Raw genomic sequence first — 20,298 nt, 5'->3', positions numbered from 1 at the left:
GAGTCTTAGCATTTTAAGGTAGAAGTAAAAATACCGTGTTTTCTACTCACAAAAGTCTCAAAAATTTACAGTCTGAAGGTTGGTAAAAGCCCAAGTCAATTACACAGTATCATTAAGTTTAATTTCTTTCTTCCTTCCTTCCTTTCTTTTTTTCAGGGTTGGGAAGGCCCTGGGTTACTATGGAACATTAATCTTTTCCTTTATGCAAATGAACAAACAAGCAAACAAAACCCTAAGTCAAGTAGAGAAATAGCCACCCTGTCTATATTATGAAAGGAATATAAGATAAATAGCAAAGAAACAGTATCTCAGGATAGTTACTTCATGGGACTGAATGTCATATAAGACACATTTTAATTTAATCCACTGGCAATTCTTTTTCTGTGTAATTCAATGAGGTACTATTATACTACTCATATTGTTGTTTAACGTAATTGTTAGCTAAAAGTTATTTAAATTTACATAATAAAAGCACCCTAAAAATTGGGAATAAGCCAAAGTAATTTCCACAAAACTATCATTACGTTTAACTGCTTGTATTTATTCAAAATGATGGGCCATTACTGTTACAATGCAGCACAATTTAATCATTTTCTTTGAAGTTCATACATATCGAGAGATGTTCAAAACTCGATGGCTCCAGACACACTATCTTCCCCTGATTCATAAAGAGATATGTCTACATACTTTTATTTTAATTACTTACAGTTATTAATGTACGTGTTATTTTGAGATATACAAACACAGATTCTTACAATCAAATTCTACACTTAGTGAGATTCCAAAAACATTTAAAAAAAAACCTTAATTGGCTGAGTGACATAGATCAATACTTTTTACAACAAAATGAAGAATATTCAAAGAAAGCTCTACTCAGGAACTTAGAAGGGAGAGAGATATTTAATAATTAAAAAGAAAAAGGTGTTTAAACAATAAAACATTAACGACTAAAACATTTTTATTGGGCATAACACATTCAGACAGAACCCACTGTTGTGTGGGAGCAGGGTCTGCAATTTTACTAGGCATTTTTATTAATTTCAAACCATTTATTGACTTGCAGTGGCTCAGGTACATTACTTGATCTAACTAGCTTAAGAAAACAGGTAAAAGAAAAACCAGTAGCACAAAACTAAACTGAATTGTTCCCTCATAATACAATAAAAAGCAAATGTAAAATTTAGTATATGCAAAGTATTTTTAGAAGCAGTAATCCTAGAAGCATTTCCAAAGTTCATATTACTTAAACATTTATCGACCGTTACCAGTCATATTTTATGATATAATTTAAGAATGAATTCTGAGTACATTTGTCTTTTAATACCTATGTTTCTTCAAATCAGTATGTTTAACAAGTACAGTGTGCCTATGTTTACTGATGAGACATTCTACTTTCTGTAACACACTTCTCATTTCTTCTTGAAGCATGAAAACATTTAACATTAAATGTGAAATTTCTTTACTCCTTCTGAAATATGATGTTAGATATTAAGTTATATAACAATATTTCTCAAAATATTTTAAAAGTGTGATTGATGATCAAAGGGATAGAGGCAGGACAGATAATGTGAAAAGATGAAAAAAATTTACCAGCAGTGGATTATAATATCCCAGCTCTCTTTCGAATGAAGTCTGTATCCCTGAATTCTGAAAGCCTGATACAAAATACCACAGATCCAGAAACAAGCAATGTAAACTAATCTGTCAGGGAGAATTGGTGGTGAGTAACTGGACAACAGCCTGTGCAGTATGAATGCAGAATGCAGGAGGCAAGGAAAGTACAAGGCGTGGAAAATACGCAGTAAAAATGTGTAAATCTGACTTCAATAATATGTGAGACTTTAGAACAATTTTGAAAGGAAAGAGTAATTAAGGAAAGAGAGATAAATGGAAAACTATATCAAACGGAACAAAGGTTATCTAGACCATGTCAAAGTAATCTATGGCTTTCTATGACAGGCAATTTTTAGATTGAAAAGCAGTGGCTGATTTTACCTATTGTTGCATAGGAAATTGCTAGTCATTCATGCGTAGATGAGAATTGAAGCTACATACTGCATAAGGACAGAAAAATGGTAGTGGGAGATACTGAGAACAGGAGAGTCAAACCACGCAGAAATTAAGTCTGAGAATCAATGCATTCCCTAATTTCATTAAGATCATGACAAAAAATAGGGATGTGTTTATGAATGCATCTCCCTGTAAAATTAGGAGGTGTCATTAATATGGAGCAGAATCAAGACATTGTAAGAAAGAATCAGATGATTTCAGAGTAATAGAAATAGGATGAAATCTGGCACCAGAAAGTACAAGGTCATGTACTTGACAGGAAATAACAAGGATTTCAGCTCCAGTCAGAAGCTCATTAGATAGACATGATGGAAGTGTATTAGTCAGTCACAAGATGACATAATATTACCTACTAGTATGAACAAATGTGGAAAAGCAAGTGGATGCTTAAAGTTTATCACATTCAATTGCTGTCTCAACATGAAAGATTACAAATCCACGGCCCAGTCTCAAAGATATGGATATAGACAATTTACTGTAGATGAGTGGCAGTGGGTAGCATCTCATCCACAGCTCTCAATCATTTGGACAGACAAGAAAGAAAGAGAGCAGGAAATAAATCATGATTTTGTACACTCTGGATTAGGAGACTTAGAGAAAGGAAAAAAATTCCTTCTTCAGGAGTAATTTTTGCATTTTACATTACATATTCACACGGAAGAACAAAAAAAAATCAGCATTACTGATTTCTTGTTCTCAGATGAATGATAGAATTCTATTGCACTAATAACACACTGCAAAGCAATAAAATGTGCTGACAAAGTCAAGCAGCATCATATAAACCACAAAATCTAGAATTATAAAAATGGGTATTTTAGTGAAAATCAATACACATAATTATTATTTAAATTTTGCAAATGGACTGTAATTGTGGTTCATTGGGGGACATTAGATGGACACACAGATAATCAGCCTGAAGAGTGACTGCTTTATTTAGATTGTTAACACCATCATATTTCTGTGAGTATAACATTCATAAAGCTGATCAGGCTGTCCGTCTGAAACCCTTTCCACCTATTCCTGGAGTACAATATTGCAAAATATATGATGAGATCTACCAAAGAGAAACAGAAAAATAAGAACAGGAAAAATGTCTTTATTACACTCCCTTCATATTGTAATAGACCTGAAATAGTATATAAAAGAATATTCACAAATACCACATTTTTCAATTGTTTTAAAACAATCAGGCCTTTGAGGCGTAGTTTAATTTTCAATTTACTTGCAGTTCAATAACTATTTTCAATAAAAAATATTGGAGTTTGAGAGAAATTGGCCTTCATAATTATGAGAACAACCCACAAAACCCTCTGAACTATCACACCTTTTATCACTATGTCAATTTTTTAGTGGAATGAAAATTTTGTATGAGCTTCTACTGTTTCTTTTACTCAAGCTATAAATAAAAGGATCATTTTAGGCTGAAGATGATAAAATCTTAATAACTTAGCAAACACTGAAACGTCAAAGGTACAGAAGATAGCACAATCATAGGCTCCTTTTTCTGGAAAGTCTGCATTGTCTGACAGAATTCATTCATTTTTCTCTTGGCCCTAGCTTCTTAAGTCTTTCTTCATCCTTTTCAGTGAGAGTAGTCTTTGTATGCAGATGGAGAGAAAATCCCTTGCTGGACACTTCTCTTTAAGACAGCCTTCTCACATTTCCATACATACTTGTACATACCACCGCAAAGGCAAAAGGTTTGTGTTTTGCTGTATGCCTAATCTTGTTGGCCTGCTTACAGAAATGTGATTCACCTTTAAAGAACACAAATGGAAAGATCTTCTAACATGGCATCGTGCCTAGAAAACCACTGCATTTCATTATTGCTTAATGAATTTATTCAGTATTAAGATAAAGCTCACATTCTCAGTCGAATGATTGCTCCTGCTCTATGTAGTAATGTATTCTCTGTTCATTTTCTCAAGACAGTGCCTAACTTTAATATCAGACCATGTATTTCTTGCTATTAGATCAGTAACTTCAACTGATGGCAGGGAGCAGGTGGGGGAAGCAGCTCTCGTTTGGGGGTTTTGACGGAATATGGCACTATCAAGGACATAAATATCAACATGAGATTTTGAAATCAATGGACTTGATTTCAAAGTTGTATCATTTTGTCAAAAATACGTGATACAGTTTCACTTGCTCTTGTGGTACAGCAGAACTGTAATGTACGTAACCCAATTTCACAAGAAACTCTCTGCTGAGGCAAAGAGATTGCAAATGGACAGAGGAAGGGAACTTGTGCTGCTGCACGTACCACATGCACTTGCATAATCATGAATGTCCAATCAGTTTCATGAAAACATAAAGGCAGACCTGAGACGAGGTCTATTGAAAGGAGTCACCATATTTTTTTGAAAGCTCATACTCAATGTGAAAAACTTCTAGACAAGACACAGTCCAAAGTTCATAACTCTATGGTATCTACTTCTATTGTAATTATGTCAAAACATAATTAAAGCAGAAGGAATAGACAGAATGTTTATATTCTTCTTAAAAGCAGACAGGTTGTATGTGTTGTGAAGCACATGCCCACCAATACATCTAAAAAACCTTCAGCATTTGGCTGTTCACACAGCTTTGCTAGTTTCTGTAGCTTGCCACCTGCAGAAGACATGCAGCAGCAGCATTGTCTATAACCTGCCTTGCTCAGAAAATCCCACAGAGACCAGTCAGAAATGCTCTCCATCTGGACTCCCACTGGACCCTGTAAATAGAATCCACCAATCTAATAAAAAGAACACCAATTACCACTAGCAGCCTTAACAAAAATCAGTCCTTTCCCAACTGTCATGATTGTTTAGTGCCTCTTTTAATACAAACTGTTGTTGTCGCTAAAGAAAAAAAGAAAAGGCTATGTTCAATGGTGTGACATAAAAGAACCAAGAAATGGTCACAACTGCTACCAATGAAAGAAAAGGAGGCATTAAAAAGAAGCTTTCTGCCATTTGGAAGTGCATCACTTCTTATAGATGTGAGTTCAACACATACTAGCTGTGAGTGAGGCATCCAAAAAATTCCCAGAAAATATTTTTGCAGGACATTCTACATTCATACTTTTTCTCTGAATGTGTATCAACATTAACTCTGAAATTGACTCAGAAAAACAACACTAAATCTTTTCCTTATCATTCTTAAGCAGGTTCTGCATTGATATCTGAAATTAAACTACTTTTGTCCTGTATTAAATATATCCATGAACATCAACGGGCAAAACATATAAAAACTGAACACAAAACAGAGGTCAAAGAAATCTCTGCAGTGTGAAGCACATTAATAAAGACACAAACATACGCTAAACATTTTCATTGAAATAAATTTAAAAATCATGATTTATTACAAAAAAATCACAAACCCTCCCACCTGTATTCAGTCATTTTTTAGATCTAGACTTGCAAGTGCAATCTTGCCATCCTAAAGAACCCATTGACGTTACACATAAAAATATTACGAAGTTGTCTCATGAGAATTAAATGATAAAGAGTTCTTTCTTCGTGTATTTTTTTTCCAGATTTTGAGCAATAAGGACAGAAGTTACCCGACACTACAATCAATTCCCAAATCAAAAATCAATAATAGCTAAGACGTACAAGCACTCTGAGACTGAAAACAAGGGAAAAATCAGGCAATATATTCAAAAGGTCTTGCTGTTTTACAGGTGCTGATGTCAGCTCGGCCCCTGCTGAAGTTCTTTCTTTGACAGCCAGGACTGGAAGCTCAGAATGGGATGCACACTCAAAATCCTTGAGAGCTGCATGCAGATTGTTCATGACTTCACTAAGATAACTCATTAAATGTCTTTATTATCTGTTCCAAAATTACAAAGACTAGATCTTAAAAAAAAACCTTGGAAAGCTTTCATTTTGTGCAATTGTTTGAATACTAGAGTTTCACAGAAGGTGTATGATACCAAAAGACAGCATAAAAACCGTATGAGCTAGCAACGCTGTATGCGCAAATAGTGTTGACATGCCCAAACTACCTTTGTGACTAAACCCATTTGTTAGCACAGAAGATGACGTGTTATGGATGGGCTATTAGCAGCACAGGTTTTAAGTGGCTGTTAGGCTTTTCCCTTTTTTATGGGTTGTTGCTTCAAATATCCAAGTACATGCCAGACTTCCAAGCTGGAAGGATCTATCTCCAGCTACTCATATCATTACAAAAACTCCACATTTCTCAGTAACAGTAAGAAACCGTAAAGAGTAGAGTAACCAAGGCCAGTCTTGACAGCCAAACGATGTGTCAGAAATAATGATAACTGCAACTCTTGGGAGAACTGGCCAGGGAAAAAAAATGAGGCCACAGTAAAAGAAACAATCTGGCATGTGAATTTCTGATGTCTGCAAAAGGGACTAGAGGGAGTTTACAAAATACTGTGTCACTGACAGAGCAGTAGATCTGCAAACCTCTGTTTTGATTAATCATACAGCATTATTTGACACTACAAGAAATTCCACCTTTGACAAAACCTAAAACTGAGTCGACTGAAAATCAAATCAAACAAACAAAAAAAACAGTGCTGAAAATATTGGTTCTTTGAACTTTTTCTGCACATTAAGAAAATGTAAATATCTTTAAGTAAATAGATGAATTTTGAAGTCCTTCAAAAATTTGGTCCAGGCGTCATTCTTTACTTTAAATTTTCTTTAGAAAACATAGTAGACTAAGACATGGACATCTGTGTCTTGCCCATGTCCACATCCTGTACCTTCAACAGTAGTATTATATGTCAGTCTGCTGGAAATTCTACTTTAACATATGAGCCACAAAATCAGATTTATTAAGTATAACGAAAAAAAACCTAAAAAGCTACACAAGTACAAAAGCAGTGAAGGCGAAATTCAAATTGTAGCTGCTCAGCGGTGGTAAATTCGTGACCAAGAAATGATCTGGCATGGAGGGCAAGAAGGCCTAAATGCAGAAGGGGTTAAACAGCCTGGCAGCATGAATGCCAGAGACAGAATGACTCCCTGTTGTCTTGTAGCCACTCTGGAATACCAGCAAGCCCTCAGGGGACATCTTTGGGCATCAGAGATGGGCAGAGGGATGGACCCAAGGGAAGGCTGAGGTGCACCACGCAATCGCTTACAGGACTGGAGCTGGGGTAAGCATATATAAGGCATCTGCTCATGAGGCATCTTTGCAGACTCCTTTTAGAACCACTTACAGCAGTAGGATTCTGCTCGATGCATTGTTCACCTTTTTTTTAATATTTAAGTACAAACATATACTTAGTTCACCTCGAAGGGTACAATACAAAGTCCCCAACAGTAGTTTAACCAGCAGAAGAACACCATTTACTATTTTAAAAAATGTTTGGTTTTCTTCTGAGTCTTGCATTTAGGCTTTGAAAACAAAATCTCTGTTCAGTCTGCAGGTATAACACAATTCCTCCTTCACAACAAAGTACATGTTCTAATACAGATAGTACTCTATGATCTGGCATACAATTTCTTCTCTAAGTGACGACAAAGATTAACTGCAGGAAAAATGAAAATGAATTATTTGATTAGAAGACATTTAAGTGGATCTTGATATTATCTTTCAAATACTTTCAGGCAGACATTAAAGGATACTACAAAATAGACTACTATTTATATTCCAAGTGGGTAAGAGACTGAATGCTTACCAACCACGGCCATTTACCACCTATTTACCTGGTCATATTTTATGCATGATTACACTTTAAGAAACATTCAGTATTTTACGGTGTTCTATTCTGAAAAAGGATTTTGCACTAAATAGTACCTGATTTTCTGACTGAAACTGTCCATTACTGTAAGTGTGGTTTTAACATGCTTTTAGCAGTGCGGTTCTAAAGTCAGAGGAACTCCTTCTTCAACATTGCTTTCTACTACACATATTTCTCTACTGGCAAGTGGCAGAGTGGAAAGATAAGGATTACAGGAACATTTCAAAATCCTCATGAGTCTGGGTCGTCCAGGTTTAAAATTTTTTTGTGTTATATTTATCCAATTTGAATGATTGAGGAAAGGAGACATATCCAACTTGAGATGCTGTTTTCCAAATGTACTTCTACATTAAATAAAAAATAACATTAATAATTGAATATGTATGGAATCAGTAAATCATAACACCTCTGCTACCATCAAGCAGCAACACCGGTGTGAAAGATTAATCTTTCATTCAAAAGAAATTTGCTGATTAGCAATTAAAGCATTCAAGAGGATGCGGATACAAATAACTATAAATAACTGTAAAAGCAAATATGTGAATATGAACGTCATATTCAGCATTTCCCAAGTAAGCCACTGTGGTTCATCATACTATCAGTTTACCAACACTAGTTCACTGGTAGATTTTTGAATCATGCCATCCAATCTATAATGTTCAAGTATGCACAACCATGCACCATAATTTGATTCCACTCAACATACATTTTCAGCATCTGCAGCAGTATCTTAGAAACACATCCACTGAGACATTACAAAAACATATTAGAAACATCAAAACAGAAACTGCCCCCTTCAGTACCTCCATCACACATACACACTTTACTAGAGGTGAGAGGCAGATCAGAGAATTCTCGGTTAGAATTTCTCAATCTGTTCTTACCTAGAATGTCTACAGAGAATACATTACCACCCTTCCCAAGAACCAACATGTCAAATTTCTAAGTAGTCGCTGCAGAGACAGCAGAAGAAGAAGGAAAGCAATCTTTGCCATCATAGATTCCTCCCCCTGCCTCGGAAAATATGACACAAAATGGTGGGAAAAAAGTTTACTTTCTACTGCAGTATCCTAAGGATAACAGAGATCAAGTTCAGCGTAACCGTGAATCCATCCCTTACCCATCACTCGAAACCTGTGGCAGTCTGACTGCATTTCTACCACTTCTCGGCTACGGCAAGCTAGCAAATAGATGTAGACATTTTGCAAAAGGTTTAGAAATAACAACCCTTCATTGCAGATGGCACAAAAATGTCCATATTTGTACTTGCACATCAATCATGTTTTTCCCCAGTCTCTATCTCTTAAATTCTTTGTTTTCCTGTCCAAGGAGAATGAATTGGGATACAGTAAAGCACAGCTATACAGCATAAATGATCTACGAGATCATCACAGTTCACAAAAGTCAAAACAAGTTTACAGCTGAGTACAGATGAGGATTTTTGAGCCCTTGGGGAGGAAAGAGAAAAAAGTGAAAGAAGTTATCAGGTCCCAAAGCACATTAACAATAGATGAGGAGTAGATGGTAAAATGTGATCTTCTGTAAAAGAAACTTACACAGTTCCTAACTTAAAGGCTTCTTCAGGGGAGTGTTATAGTTACCTTTAACCAGTCACCTGTGCCTAGCATATCTGAAAATTTTACACTTATTTATTTCTATATGTGCTCTACGTTTCACCCAGCCAAAAAAGGTACATAACCAGTTTCTTGCAGTAACAGTGGGGCTATCCAATCCAAAGTAAGTTTTGGTAACTGATTCACCTATCATTCAATTCCTTCTGTAATCTGTTTTACTTGATCACTTACTGAAGTGAGAATAACCTTTTTACAGCACTGTGTCATGAGCAAAACCCTGTCATCGATCGCCCTTTTCTTGTGACATGCTCATCACTGTCATCCAGACCTTCCAAACAGTACATCAGAAAATGAGACCACAAATCACCATGGCGCTCTTTCTCCTGTTTTACAGGGAAAGAAATATATTCAGTGACATACATTTACATTTACAGATATGTTTTATGTAAGAGTAAACAAACTAAAATCATGGGTTAGTATCTGCAAACAAGTTTTATGATGATCCCTCCTTTATCCAAGAGATCTCTTTCAGTCTTAATTACTGGAGGACATGCCTACTCTATAGAAAAGCAGACTCTGAGAAAGATTTTGCTTAAGGACAGAAATGCAACCACTGTACATCGCAGCTCCAGAGAATGATGAAAAATGGCCATACAAATTCCGCATATGGGTTGATAAAACTAAGAGTTATTGCAACGCACCTTGACAATTGGAGGGCAAAGCTCAGCAACCTCCAGTGTGCTCCACTGCATTCAGATACTCCTGAAAGTACAAAGTTTTGAGGGGCTATTTCCCCCTCGAAAATTAAAATCAATCATCTTTATGGTTTTAAAAAAAATGTTACCATTGGCTCAGAAAAACAGAGCAGCAGTTTTTCACTGCAGGCATATAAATTCCCTAAGCATAGGTACTAGATAAAATTCTAAATAAGTTTTTCTCCTTGTATTTATTTTTTTGTCAAGTGGGACAAATGAGTAGTACCTGTTTGTTACACAATTCTGCATCTCAGTCGCCCAAACAAGGCAAAATGTAAAGACTGGTACATGGAACGGAAATAAACAGACCAGTTATATCCAAACTACGCAGCATATCACTGTTGAATGAATATTTAGCTCATTCTTTCCAAAACTTTTATTCAATATTTATTAAGGCAAAGCTCCCATTGATTTCCCTAGGAGCCATAGTTGAATAAGGACATCAAGACACAGTGTGGTTCTTCATTGATTTGAAAAAGAAAAAATCTTACATACTAAAGATTGCAGTTTTTTCCAAAAAAAGAATAGAATCATAGAATCATGGAAAGTTTTGGGTTGGAAGGGACCCCTAGAGGTCATCTAGTCCAACCCCACTGCAGCGAGCAGGGACACCACTAACTAGATCAGGTTGCTCAGAGCCCTGTCCAACCTGGTCTTGAATGTTTTCAGGGATGGGGCCTCCACTACCTCTTTGTGCAACCCGTTCCAGTGTTTCACCACCCTCATTGTGAAGAATTTCTTCGTTATATCCAGCCTAAACCTACCCTGTTTTAGTTTAAAACCATTACCCCTCATCCTGTCACTGTTGTCTCTACTAAAAAGATTGTCCCCATCTTTCCTTTAGGCTCCCTTTAAGTACTGAAAGGCTGCAATCAGGTCTCCCTACAGCCTTCTCTTCTCCAGGCTGAACGAGCCCAACTGTCTCAGCCTGTCCTCACAGGAGAGGTGCTCCAGCAATGGTAAGTGTTGCCGTGGTTATGACACTACTGCAAACTAGACTGCTGCATAGCAGATACACATCCTGTCATTAATTGGGAAAAGAAGTTACAGTAAGAGTCACACATTGCTAGCTGGGAGTGTAAAAGGGTTTCCTACCCTGTGTAATGGCTGCCAAGAAAGCCAATGGGATCCTGGGGTGCATCAAGAAGAGTGTGGTCAGCAGGACGAGGGAGGTTCTCCTTCCCCTCTACACTGCCCTGGTGAGGCCTCATCTGGAGTACTGTGTCCAGTTCTGGGCTCCCCAGTTCAAGAAAGATGAAGAGCTACTGGAGAGAGTCCAGCGGAGGGCTACGAGGATGGTGAGGGGACTGGAGCATCTCCCCTACGAGGAGAGGTTGAGGGAACTGGGCTTGTTCAGCCTGAAGAAGAGAAGGCTGCGAGGGGACCTTATAACTGCCTACAAATATCTGAAGGGTGGGTGTCAGGAGGATGGGGCCAAGCTCTTTTCAGTGGTGCCCAGTGACAGGACAAGGGGCAATGGGCACAAACTGAGGCACAGGAAGTTCCGTCTGAACATAAGGAAGAACTTCTTCCCTCTGAGGGTGACAGAGCACTGGAACAGGCTGCCCAGGGAGGTTGTGGAGTCTCCTTCTCTGGAGATATTCAAGACCCGCCTGGACAAGGTCCTGTGCAGCCTGCTGCAGGTGACCCTCCTTCGGCAGGAGGGTTGGACTAGATGACCCACAGAGGTCCCTTCCAACCCCTACTATTCTGTGATTCTGTGATTCTGTGATTCTGTGATTCTGTAACAGTCAGTCTATAACCATCATTAGATACTGGTCAGTAAAAAGGCTTTAAAAATAAGCATAAAAGTACCAGCATACTTTTCTCTGGTTTAGAACTATTTTACAAATAGAAATGCTGTCGTATTCTGCTGATTTTGTTCATAATACAGTCCCTTATCACTGTATGCATTCTTCGGAAGCAAAAAAAAATACATACTTTGACACCACTTTGGTTAAAACAGAGCTTTAATCACGGTTTGTCGAAGGGGCAGAAAGAACAGGGTGTTTCACGTGGGTAGAACAGGCAATTCCAGCTTGTTTGAGTTAATGATATTTCCACTTCACCAGAACATGGTGTATGATCAAAATACCTGTGTATTTCAGCCTTTCAGGAGTGAAAGGTGCTCTCACAGGTAGGACATTTCCAGCTCCTCACTTAGTCCCTATATTTTGTCTAAGACTATCAACAGCAGCAGTCTTTACCCTTAGCAAAACAAAGGAAAACCCACTTGCCCAAACACAGACATGGGAGACTCTGGGAGCTTCGACACCGAACACGAAGGGATTTGGTATATAAGGTGATTATTGTACAAGGCAGTCAGTACGTCTTGCTATACTTTTTCCTAACATTCATGTAGAGTAGCTTATGTAGATGGAAATGCAACCCATCTCATCTAAGTTTTGATGTCTACAAAGCCTACAGCTGACCTAGTTGTCTAGATTCAGAGTCGTAATCAGTGATGAGACAAATGGCACTTCTACACTGCAAATCGCCTTATACTAGATAACTAATTTTGCATGCTATTACTCCCTTCCATCTTCTACTTTACTTCCTCCTGTAAGAACTGTTTTTTCTCTTGTATGACTACAAAGGGACTTAGCTAGCTCAGAAGCAAACATCCATGTTTCACATTTTTAGTTTTACAGATAAATCCCAATTTTCCTGTCTCTGCAGCAGCCATCAGAGTTCATCATACATCTCAAAAGAGAGGCATATTTGCTAATAAATGAAGCAGTAAAAATTCAGGGAAAATCTCCCTTCTGCAGGTGCTATATAGTTATTTCTAATTCAAAATGAGCTTCAAATTAGTATTTTCTTATTAATACTGCACAGCAGTAAAAATCATATGACCTCTACCATATTTCGTAATCCTGAAGAAACTTTCCCTTCTCCTCTCCTTAGAACTTTCAGATAATTACAGACTATCCATGTTAAGCATATCCAGTCTAACGCAACAGAGGATACAGCACAATGCTGCAAGTGAATTAAACACAGTGATTCAGGTTCCCCTGATGCAATGCAGCCTGTCTACAGCATCACATTTATAGCGTGTGTCATCCTCTGAAGGTCTTACTCTCGTTGGCCTGTCCAAAACCTCTGCTCTAGACTTTCCCTAATAATAACTTATTCTGTTTGCTCTCCTAATGAGGTTGTTTATCAGGTTATATGGCATCTGAGTAATAATAGCTTTTGTACCCTGTTCAACCACATACTTTACGAGACTTCATTTTTTTTGTTGTTTAGAATTTTCCTTAAAGGTGCATTTCCACAATAACTCTGAACAGGTTAACCAGATGGAGCTGAAGATTTTGGTTACAAATTTTAAAGGTAATCAGGAAAAAATCTTTACACATTCATTTTTTAGGAACAACTTTGGTTTTGAAAAATGCTTTACATTTAAAAGTAGACAGATAAACACTTGAAAAAGAGGAAGAACTTCAGCTATCAGCTGAATAAAGAATGGCATTAAGTAATAAGAATAAAATCAAACATCTCCACTTGCTATTTCTAATCTATTTTTCCCTCAGGAGCACATATGTAAATATGTTACACGCTAAAAGATGCTACAGAAACAAACAGGCACTCTAACAGCAAGGAACAAGCAATAGCTTATTCCTGAGCACAACAAAATAGCAAGATCTACTTAATAAAAAAGTAATTAGACCCACTACCCAGCTGGATAGATTTCCTAACCATATTTTATCTCTACCCTTTGAGATTTAAAAACCTAGAGGTAGTTTTCTTCACTAGTCTATTAAGTGAGTATTGTATTTAAATAATAATTCTGTAGCTACTAATTGTAATCTCCTAAAAATGTCACATGTTTCCAGGATTTCACTCACTTTTCAAATTATTGCACTGTAAATAATCATTAATATAAATATATATAATAATAATCATTAATATAAACAGTATCATTTCTACCTCCCAATCTACACTACATGTTGCTTACTAAAAAACAGCATAGTGATTTGTAATAAACACTGAAAACTGTCTTCTGAAAAGAAAAATAATTGGACATCAATCCTCCTCTGCATTTCACAGATTTAACTCCAGGTTACTGGCACAGGATTCAACTGATGGAAGGAAACCTATAGAGTATTCCTTTAACAAACATTCATCTCTAATGCTGTACTTGCACCTATGTAACACACAAATACACAACAGGTAAGTAAGCATGATTAAATACGTAAGTATAAAACACTGCAGAGTTAAAATTTCACTTAGCCACAATTGGTTAAACCCTAGCATTAAAGCTATGTCATTTTTTAGAACTAAATAAAGCAAAACCATTTTCATCATGACAACATACTGTACCTCCTATACATTTTACATTATTTTCAAGTTTAGAGAGACAGCTTTTGTCACAATGACATTTAGCTAGTACATGCTAGTATACTGAGATACAAGTACCTCTTTTTCAATTTTAATCTAGAAGTAATGCACAGACCCTGACTGCCAAAGTCACAAGTTGTACGCTACAAAATGTACTCTATATTCAATAACTATCAGATTAAGCTATTTAAGCTACATTTAACCTTAGTCATATTTAACAGTGAAAAAAACCACGCAATTTTACAGAAACCTGTAAAATCCATGCTATCACTATTGTTTTAGTTCTCCTTTCCTCTTCATAAAACAAGTGAAAACTGAGAGGCAAGAGCAAATTTTAGCTTTTCACTTCAGAAACCTCTTAAATAAAGTGTTGCTCTGGAGTCACCAATAGACATCACTAATTTTAATATTTGGTATTTCTTTATAATTCTTAACAAATTGCTTGGTGTGTTCCAGGAAGGAAAGCCCTTTGAATTAGTGAGGGATCTCACTGACCTCACCTCTGTTATCAGCTTGTTAGTTGAGAGCAACTAACAAGGAATAAACATATAAAAATACTGAGAAACAGTTCAAACTTTCCCACAAAACAGAGCTGTAATCCTGCGAATTACCACACACTAAATTCTTGAACTTGCAAGTAGCACCAAAGCACAGGGTCATTTGGGGGGAAAAGAAAGTAAGTATTTGAAAGATATAATGCTTCTTAAGCATTCAAGCGCTCTTTGATTTGCTTGTTTGGGGTGGGGAGGCAGTGGGTGGGCACGAAGGGGGAGAGAGATTTGACCTATTTTTTCGCAGCTGGACTTGTCAGAAGGTACAAAATTGTGGTTGCTGAAGTTGTGACAAAAGATGAATCAGTAGGCAGAATACTGACAAATATATCATATGAGATATATTAATAAATGACAAACTATTTGTTGTTTTCTTCTGCAGCATAGAAGCACTCAAAAAAACTACTACACTTGAGCATAGTACCTCATATACAATAATGGACGTGTACATGATTTTGTCAGACACAGGTGACTGGATACAATACCTTAGTTAGAGGTTGTCTTTCTTGTGGATGAACACAGATGTCCACTCACATTTACTTACTGTCTAAGAAAGCAAGCAGAATGGCCATGACTCCAGAACTATCAAGATGTGAAGAAGTTACTGGTTACTCTGAAAGTCTTGACAGGACTTAATTAAAACACAGTAGATATAATGCAAATGTTATTACTAGCACTGACAACATACTTTACATATAACCTACTGTATTTTCTTTTTATATTTGATTCTATCCCACTTCAAGAATGTCATTACTTGTCTGTCACTATCCATAAATCATGATGAAGTTTGCTCCATCCATCCTGCTGACTGAGCCCAGGGACTAATACGCTTATGGGAATTTTAAAGCCTAGAGCAATGGGATGAAAATCATTGAGTATACTCGGTGTAATCAACCCATGGCCCTTCTGTGAATTCTGAACCTTGAAAGTTTGAAATAAATTTTGATAGATTTTTCCACTGGTATTGGTTCAGATTTGCTGTTTATACAAGCTTTTGATGTTACTGTACTAAAAACATGCAAACTATACTAGAGATAACTGCAATATTTTATTCACATAAATAATTGCCCAGAGATGGTCTGATCTCCGATGAGGTCTCCATTGCTATCTCAGAGCAGAGATAGATAATAATAAACAGAAGATAAATATTACTAAGGCTAAAAGAAAATTAAGAAAATTTCTGCTTTCTCCTCCCCTACAGTTCACATGAACCACAAAGTGATGGTAAAAAAATTACATTTTAATTAAATTTTTTTGTGATAAGCAGCATTTTTGGCATATTTTAATGCCATTCCATGAACTTGTCAAAGAGCCTACGGAACTGTTTGGTACCAATGAATAACATTAGAATGAAATTATTTTCTAAATTAAGATACAGCCTTCTCCTAGGAGCAAGTAATCTCTTCCTTGGGGATATTACTTGTACAATGACTTGCATCTGATAATATAATCAAGGTATGTGATCACTCACTCCTCTGTCTGAAAACCTCAGCATCATTAATAGTCATTCTCTGTCAGCTTTAGAGTAAGTCTTCTATTGTATCATTAGCAAGAAAGCCATGATACTTAAAATAAATAACAGTAATAATAATGATAAACATTTCTGCATTTATAGAAATTATGATCATTGAAGTGCAAATATCAAAAACTGAATTGATAAAAGCTTCTGTAAAACTGGAGAGTTTTAACAAAGAGAAGTAGCTATAAAGAGGTGAGAATTTACATGGAAGGTCCCTAATTTGTTCTCTTTATTTCCATTTGCTGTCAAAATTAACCTTAATAATTTTTAGTCACAGTTGAGTTGACATCTGTAGAGGGTTTAATTATGTTTTGTGCAACACTTCAGTTTTAGAGAGTTTAAAAACAAAGTACTGCATCTATTAGAGTACCAATTTCTGGCAAGTTCTCAAGGGCTGATTTAGTAACTTGCTGATTTAAAGCTGTAGAGACGGTTCCCGATAAAATTAAAATGTTTCCTAGCTCCAGTGAAAAAAACTTACAGGAGTACTTGCTTTAATCCTTCATCTAAAATTCACACTTGACCTTATAGAGTTACTCACTTAAGTAAGTAAGCAGTTCGTAGTTTAAGGCTGTGCATTTCAAACTTCTTTCATCTGCTTTGGAAGAGCAATTCTTTGGCAGCAAGAAAGCACAGTAAAGCATGAAGCAGCACTATTACAAAAGTTTTAAAATATTTGAGTTTCCAGCAGCGATTATTACCTCTCTTTGTTGGAAGTGTCAGTGTTATTTTTCAGGGGAAAAAAATGCCAGCCAACCAACCAAGAAACCACAAAATGAAAATGCAGAAATAAACTTTCACATTCTAGATAATAGGTTCTGTCACCTTCAGATAACATAAGAGCTTCAAAATCATTTTACTCAAAAGAAGAATACTGTGATGCCTTGTAAGACAGAAATAATTCTGAACACATCTATTTTTGTTTCAAGAAATTTTCTTTATACAACTGACTTAGTAACATTAGCATTGATACTTCAAGGTGTAGGATAAAGGTCTTCACTTTGGTCTTTTCTTAATGGCAGCTGGTCTGAAGAAGGACAAACAAAACTTAGGTATTCAGGATCTGATGGTAAAGAAAGAACCATAAAATTAAAAGAAGAAAAACAGATAAATTTAGAGGAAGAATTTTAAAAGTCCTGTTTTTTTGCTGATTGGCAGCCTACTGGACAATCTAGCCATCAAAATCTGTGCAAGAAAACTGAACTTTACCTGGTTTTGTAAACGTATTTGAGTACATGAATGCCAATAGTAGAACCACCTACTGAAAAGGATTTAAACTACTGGCCAGCTACTCAAAAGGAAAGGAGTAATGTCAGTTCAAGTGACTAGATAATGGCTGCTACATGTATTGACTGTAATCAGTAATTAAGAAAAACTTTCTCTCCTGAGGTCATTTTATGAAACCTAAAACACTAATCCATACCTTGATAGTTGAGATGGAAACTGTCACTTTTAAAACTAAATCTCCCACAGGAAAATTCACTTCCAAAATTATACATATATATAAAGGGATTTTAGATTTTTTTCCCAGATTAGATATTGCAAAGGAATAGTATGCATTAGATTGACCAAGTTTTCTTTGTATGTTAGCACTCACTCCTTTTTAATTCAAATTATTTCATTTACTTTTCCCACAATCAGTTTCCTTGTCTGTAGCATGCGCAGAGTTGTCACTTTTTCAGTTCAGATGAGTCTTTTGACATAGGATTTAAGATTTACTCACAAATAAAAATACCATACTCCTATAAATACTAGCATACATGTGAGATATCTGTTCTTTCAAGTCACTCACAGGATACTGAAATTGATTTTGTCTCGTTTTTGAGAAGTATTTGAGAAAGCCAGTAGGAAACATATTTCATACCTGATTTGTTTTATCCTTCATAATTCGGTACTGGGAAGAAGCCTGAGCCTTTTCCTCAAACCTTGCTTCCTAAATTGTAAGAGTGACCTCTAGTGCTCTGCTGCTTTGCTGTGTGATGCAAGGCTTTTTTTATGCAATGGTTTTAATATGCCTCCCTGTAAGCAACTGATTTAGTTTTGTGCATAGTGCCAAACGCTATTAATGTGCAATTCAATTATCATAGTCTTGTGAAAATGGATGTATTCATAAACTGTACAATGTAGAATGATGAAGAGAATTAAAGCTGTGGCCGGATTGCAGCAGCGTGTTTAACCAGAGGAACTTCGTATTCATGTTTAGGGCTACACTACGCACTTGAGTATCAAATGAGATATCATTACTGAATGACACCACAAGATCATCTTGGTGCTGCAATGTGAATATCTGGCTCATGGGAGCACATTTAGTTTACAACCTACCCATACGCAAAGCCCTAGGCTTTACACCCACAGAGCATTTCAAACTTCTCTGCCATTGCTCAGATGTTTCCAGGCAGCTGTTCCCTGAACACTGGGCTGTTAAGGTTATTCCTGAACATTCTTCCTTGCTTTTGCATGCACTTTCTTCCCATAGAGGCACTGCTCCTGCTCTCCCTATTCCTGTGAGGCACAACCAGTGCCTTAACAGGATGGGGAGAAAATATGCTTGGTTCAGGTTAGGAGCATCTGGCATTTAGGCTACTGTTACACCACATGTCTACAAAATGAGACCCTTCAGCTTGCTGAAGCTGAATCAGATGGAACCAGAATAGCTCAGAACTATTACTGCATGACAACCCCCCTGACAATGAGTTTCTTCATAAGTTTTTTTCTTCTCAATTTAAAGATAATTAATGTAATTCAACATTGAAAACAGAGATTTGCAGGTATATATCGGATTTGCCTCCTAGAGGGCAGATTGTCTTTAAAACTGTAATCACTATATTTTGCAATAACACCCTACTGGCTAACTATGAATTACTCATTTTTTAAAAAACTTTCTGCTGGAACTGATAGCGTTCTCTTCTTCAGTCACGCGTGAACAATACTCCCTAACTAATCAATGCAGAGACGATAAAGCCTTGCTATCCACATTGTTCCTTGTTATATTTGTATTGCTCTTGAACTGCACAGTAATGTCCATTAGTTACGTGAGTGCCAGCTTAATTCAGGAGATGCAGACACCAGCTTTCGAAAGTGTAAATTGCTAAAACCCAAACTGAAACAGTACACAGCAGGAAACTGCCAGTAATTTTTATGGAAGATGCAATTCCTCGGAAAATGCTGCACTTCAAAACAGAAAGCAAAAATTAAAATGGGGCTGAACATGCATCCCTTAGTAAAATGCTGATTTCAGATGCTGTCAGACTGTAAGCTTCATATGCTGTACGTAGACTGATGATGAGAATCTACAGAGGATTTTGAACATTTTCAGCCTGGCAACTTGCTGTCGTGATTTCGAAGCAGCAAGCATTTGTCTCAAAACCAGTATTTATTCTAAATGCCAATAAAATACCCAAGAAGTTCTCAGAACACTCTGGGCTGAGTTTTAAATCGTCCGCAGTACTTACATTTATTCCCTGCCGCTGCCGTGTGCCAGCTATCAACAGACAGGAGAAACAGCAGCTTCAGGAAGGTCTCAGTGACAGAATCCATGTTCACATTCACTGAGGCACCCAGAAGAGCCGGAGCACCAGCCGGCAGCCGCTCCGCACTTCAGCCCCCGCTCTCTGCCTCTTCTGCTCGCTCCTGCGCTCTGCCTCTCCTTCCAGCGCTTCCCCGCGCCCCGGCACCTCAGACAGACGCGCTCGGCATCCCCTCACGCACACGCACGCCCCTCCGAGCCCGACCTTCCCTCCCACCGCAGCAGTCCCCGCAGAGCAGCAGCGGGAGCCGCTCCGCCGCT

At 37.1% G+C, this 20,298-nt stretch overlaps 1 protein-coding gene across 1 annotated transcript in view; it reads right to left on the bottom strand.

The window, feature by feature from the left end:
- The window catches only part of CNTNAP4 (contactin associated protein family member 4), a 279,906-nt gene extending 259,820 nt beyond the window's left edge, over positions 1 to 20,086 (bottom strand). Inside the window, exon 1 of the mRNA XM_075411353.1 lies at positions 19,964 to 20,086. Within this exon, the coding sequence (XP_075267468.1) occupies positions 19,964 to 20,048 (85 nt within the window). The 5' untranslated portion in view covers positions 20,049 to 20,086. The remainder of the gene's footprint in view (positions 1 to 19,963) is intronic.
- Positions 20,087 to 20,298: the final 212 nt, after the last annotated feature.

This window comes from Opisthocomus hoazin, chromosome Z, assembly GCF_030867145.1.
Source record: "Opisthocomus hoazin isolate bOpiHoa1 chromosome Z, bOpiHoa1.hap1, whole genome shotgun sequence".
NCBI lineage: Eukaryota > Metazoa > Chordata > Aves > Opisthocomiformes > Opisthocomidae > Opisthocomus > Opisthocomus hoazin.
This window is presented reverse-complemented; position numbering and strand designations above follow the sequence as displayed.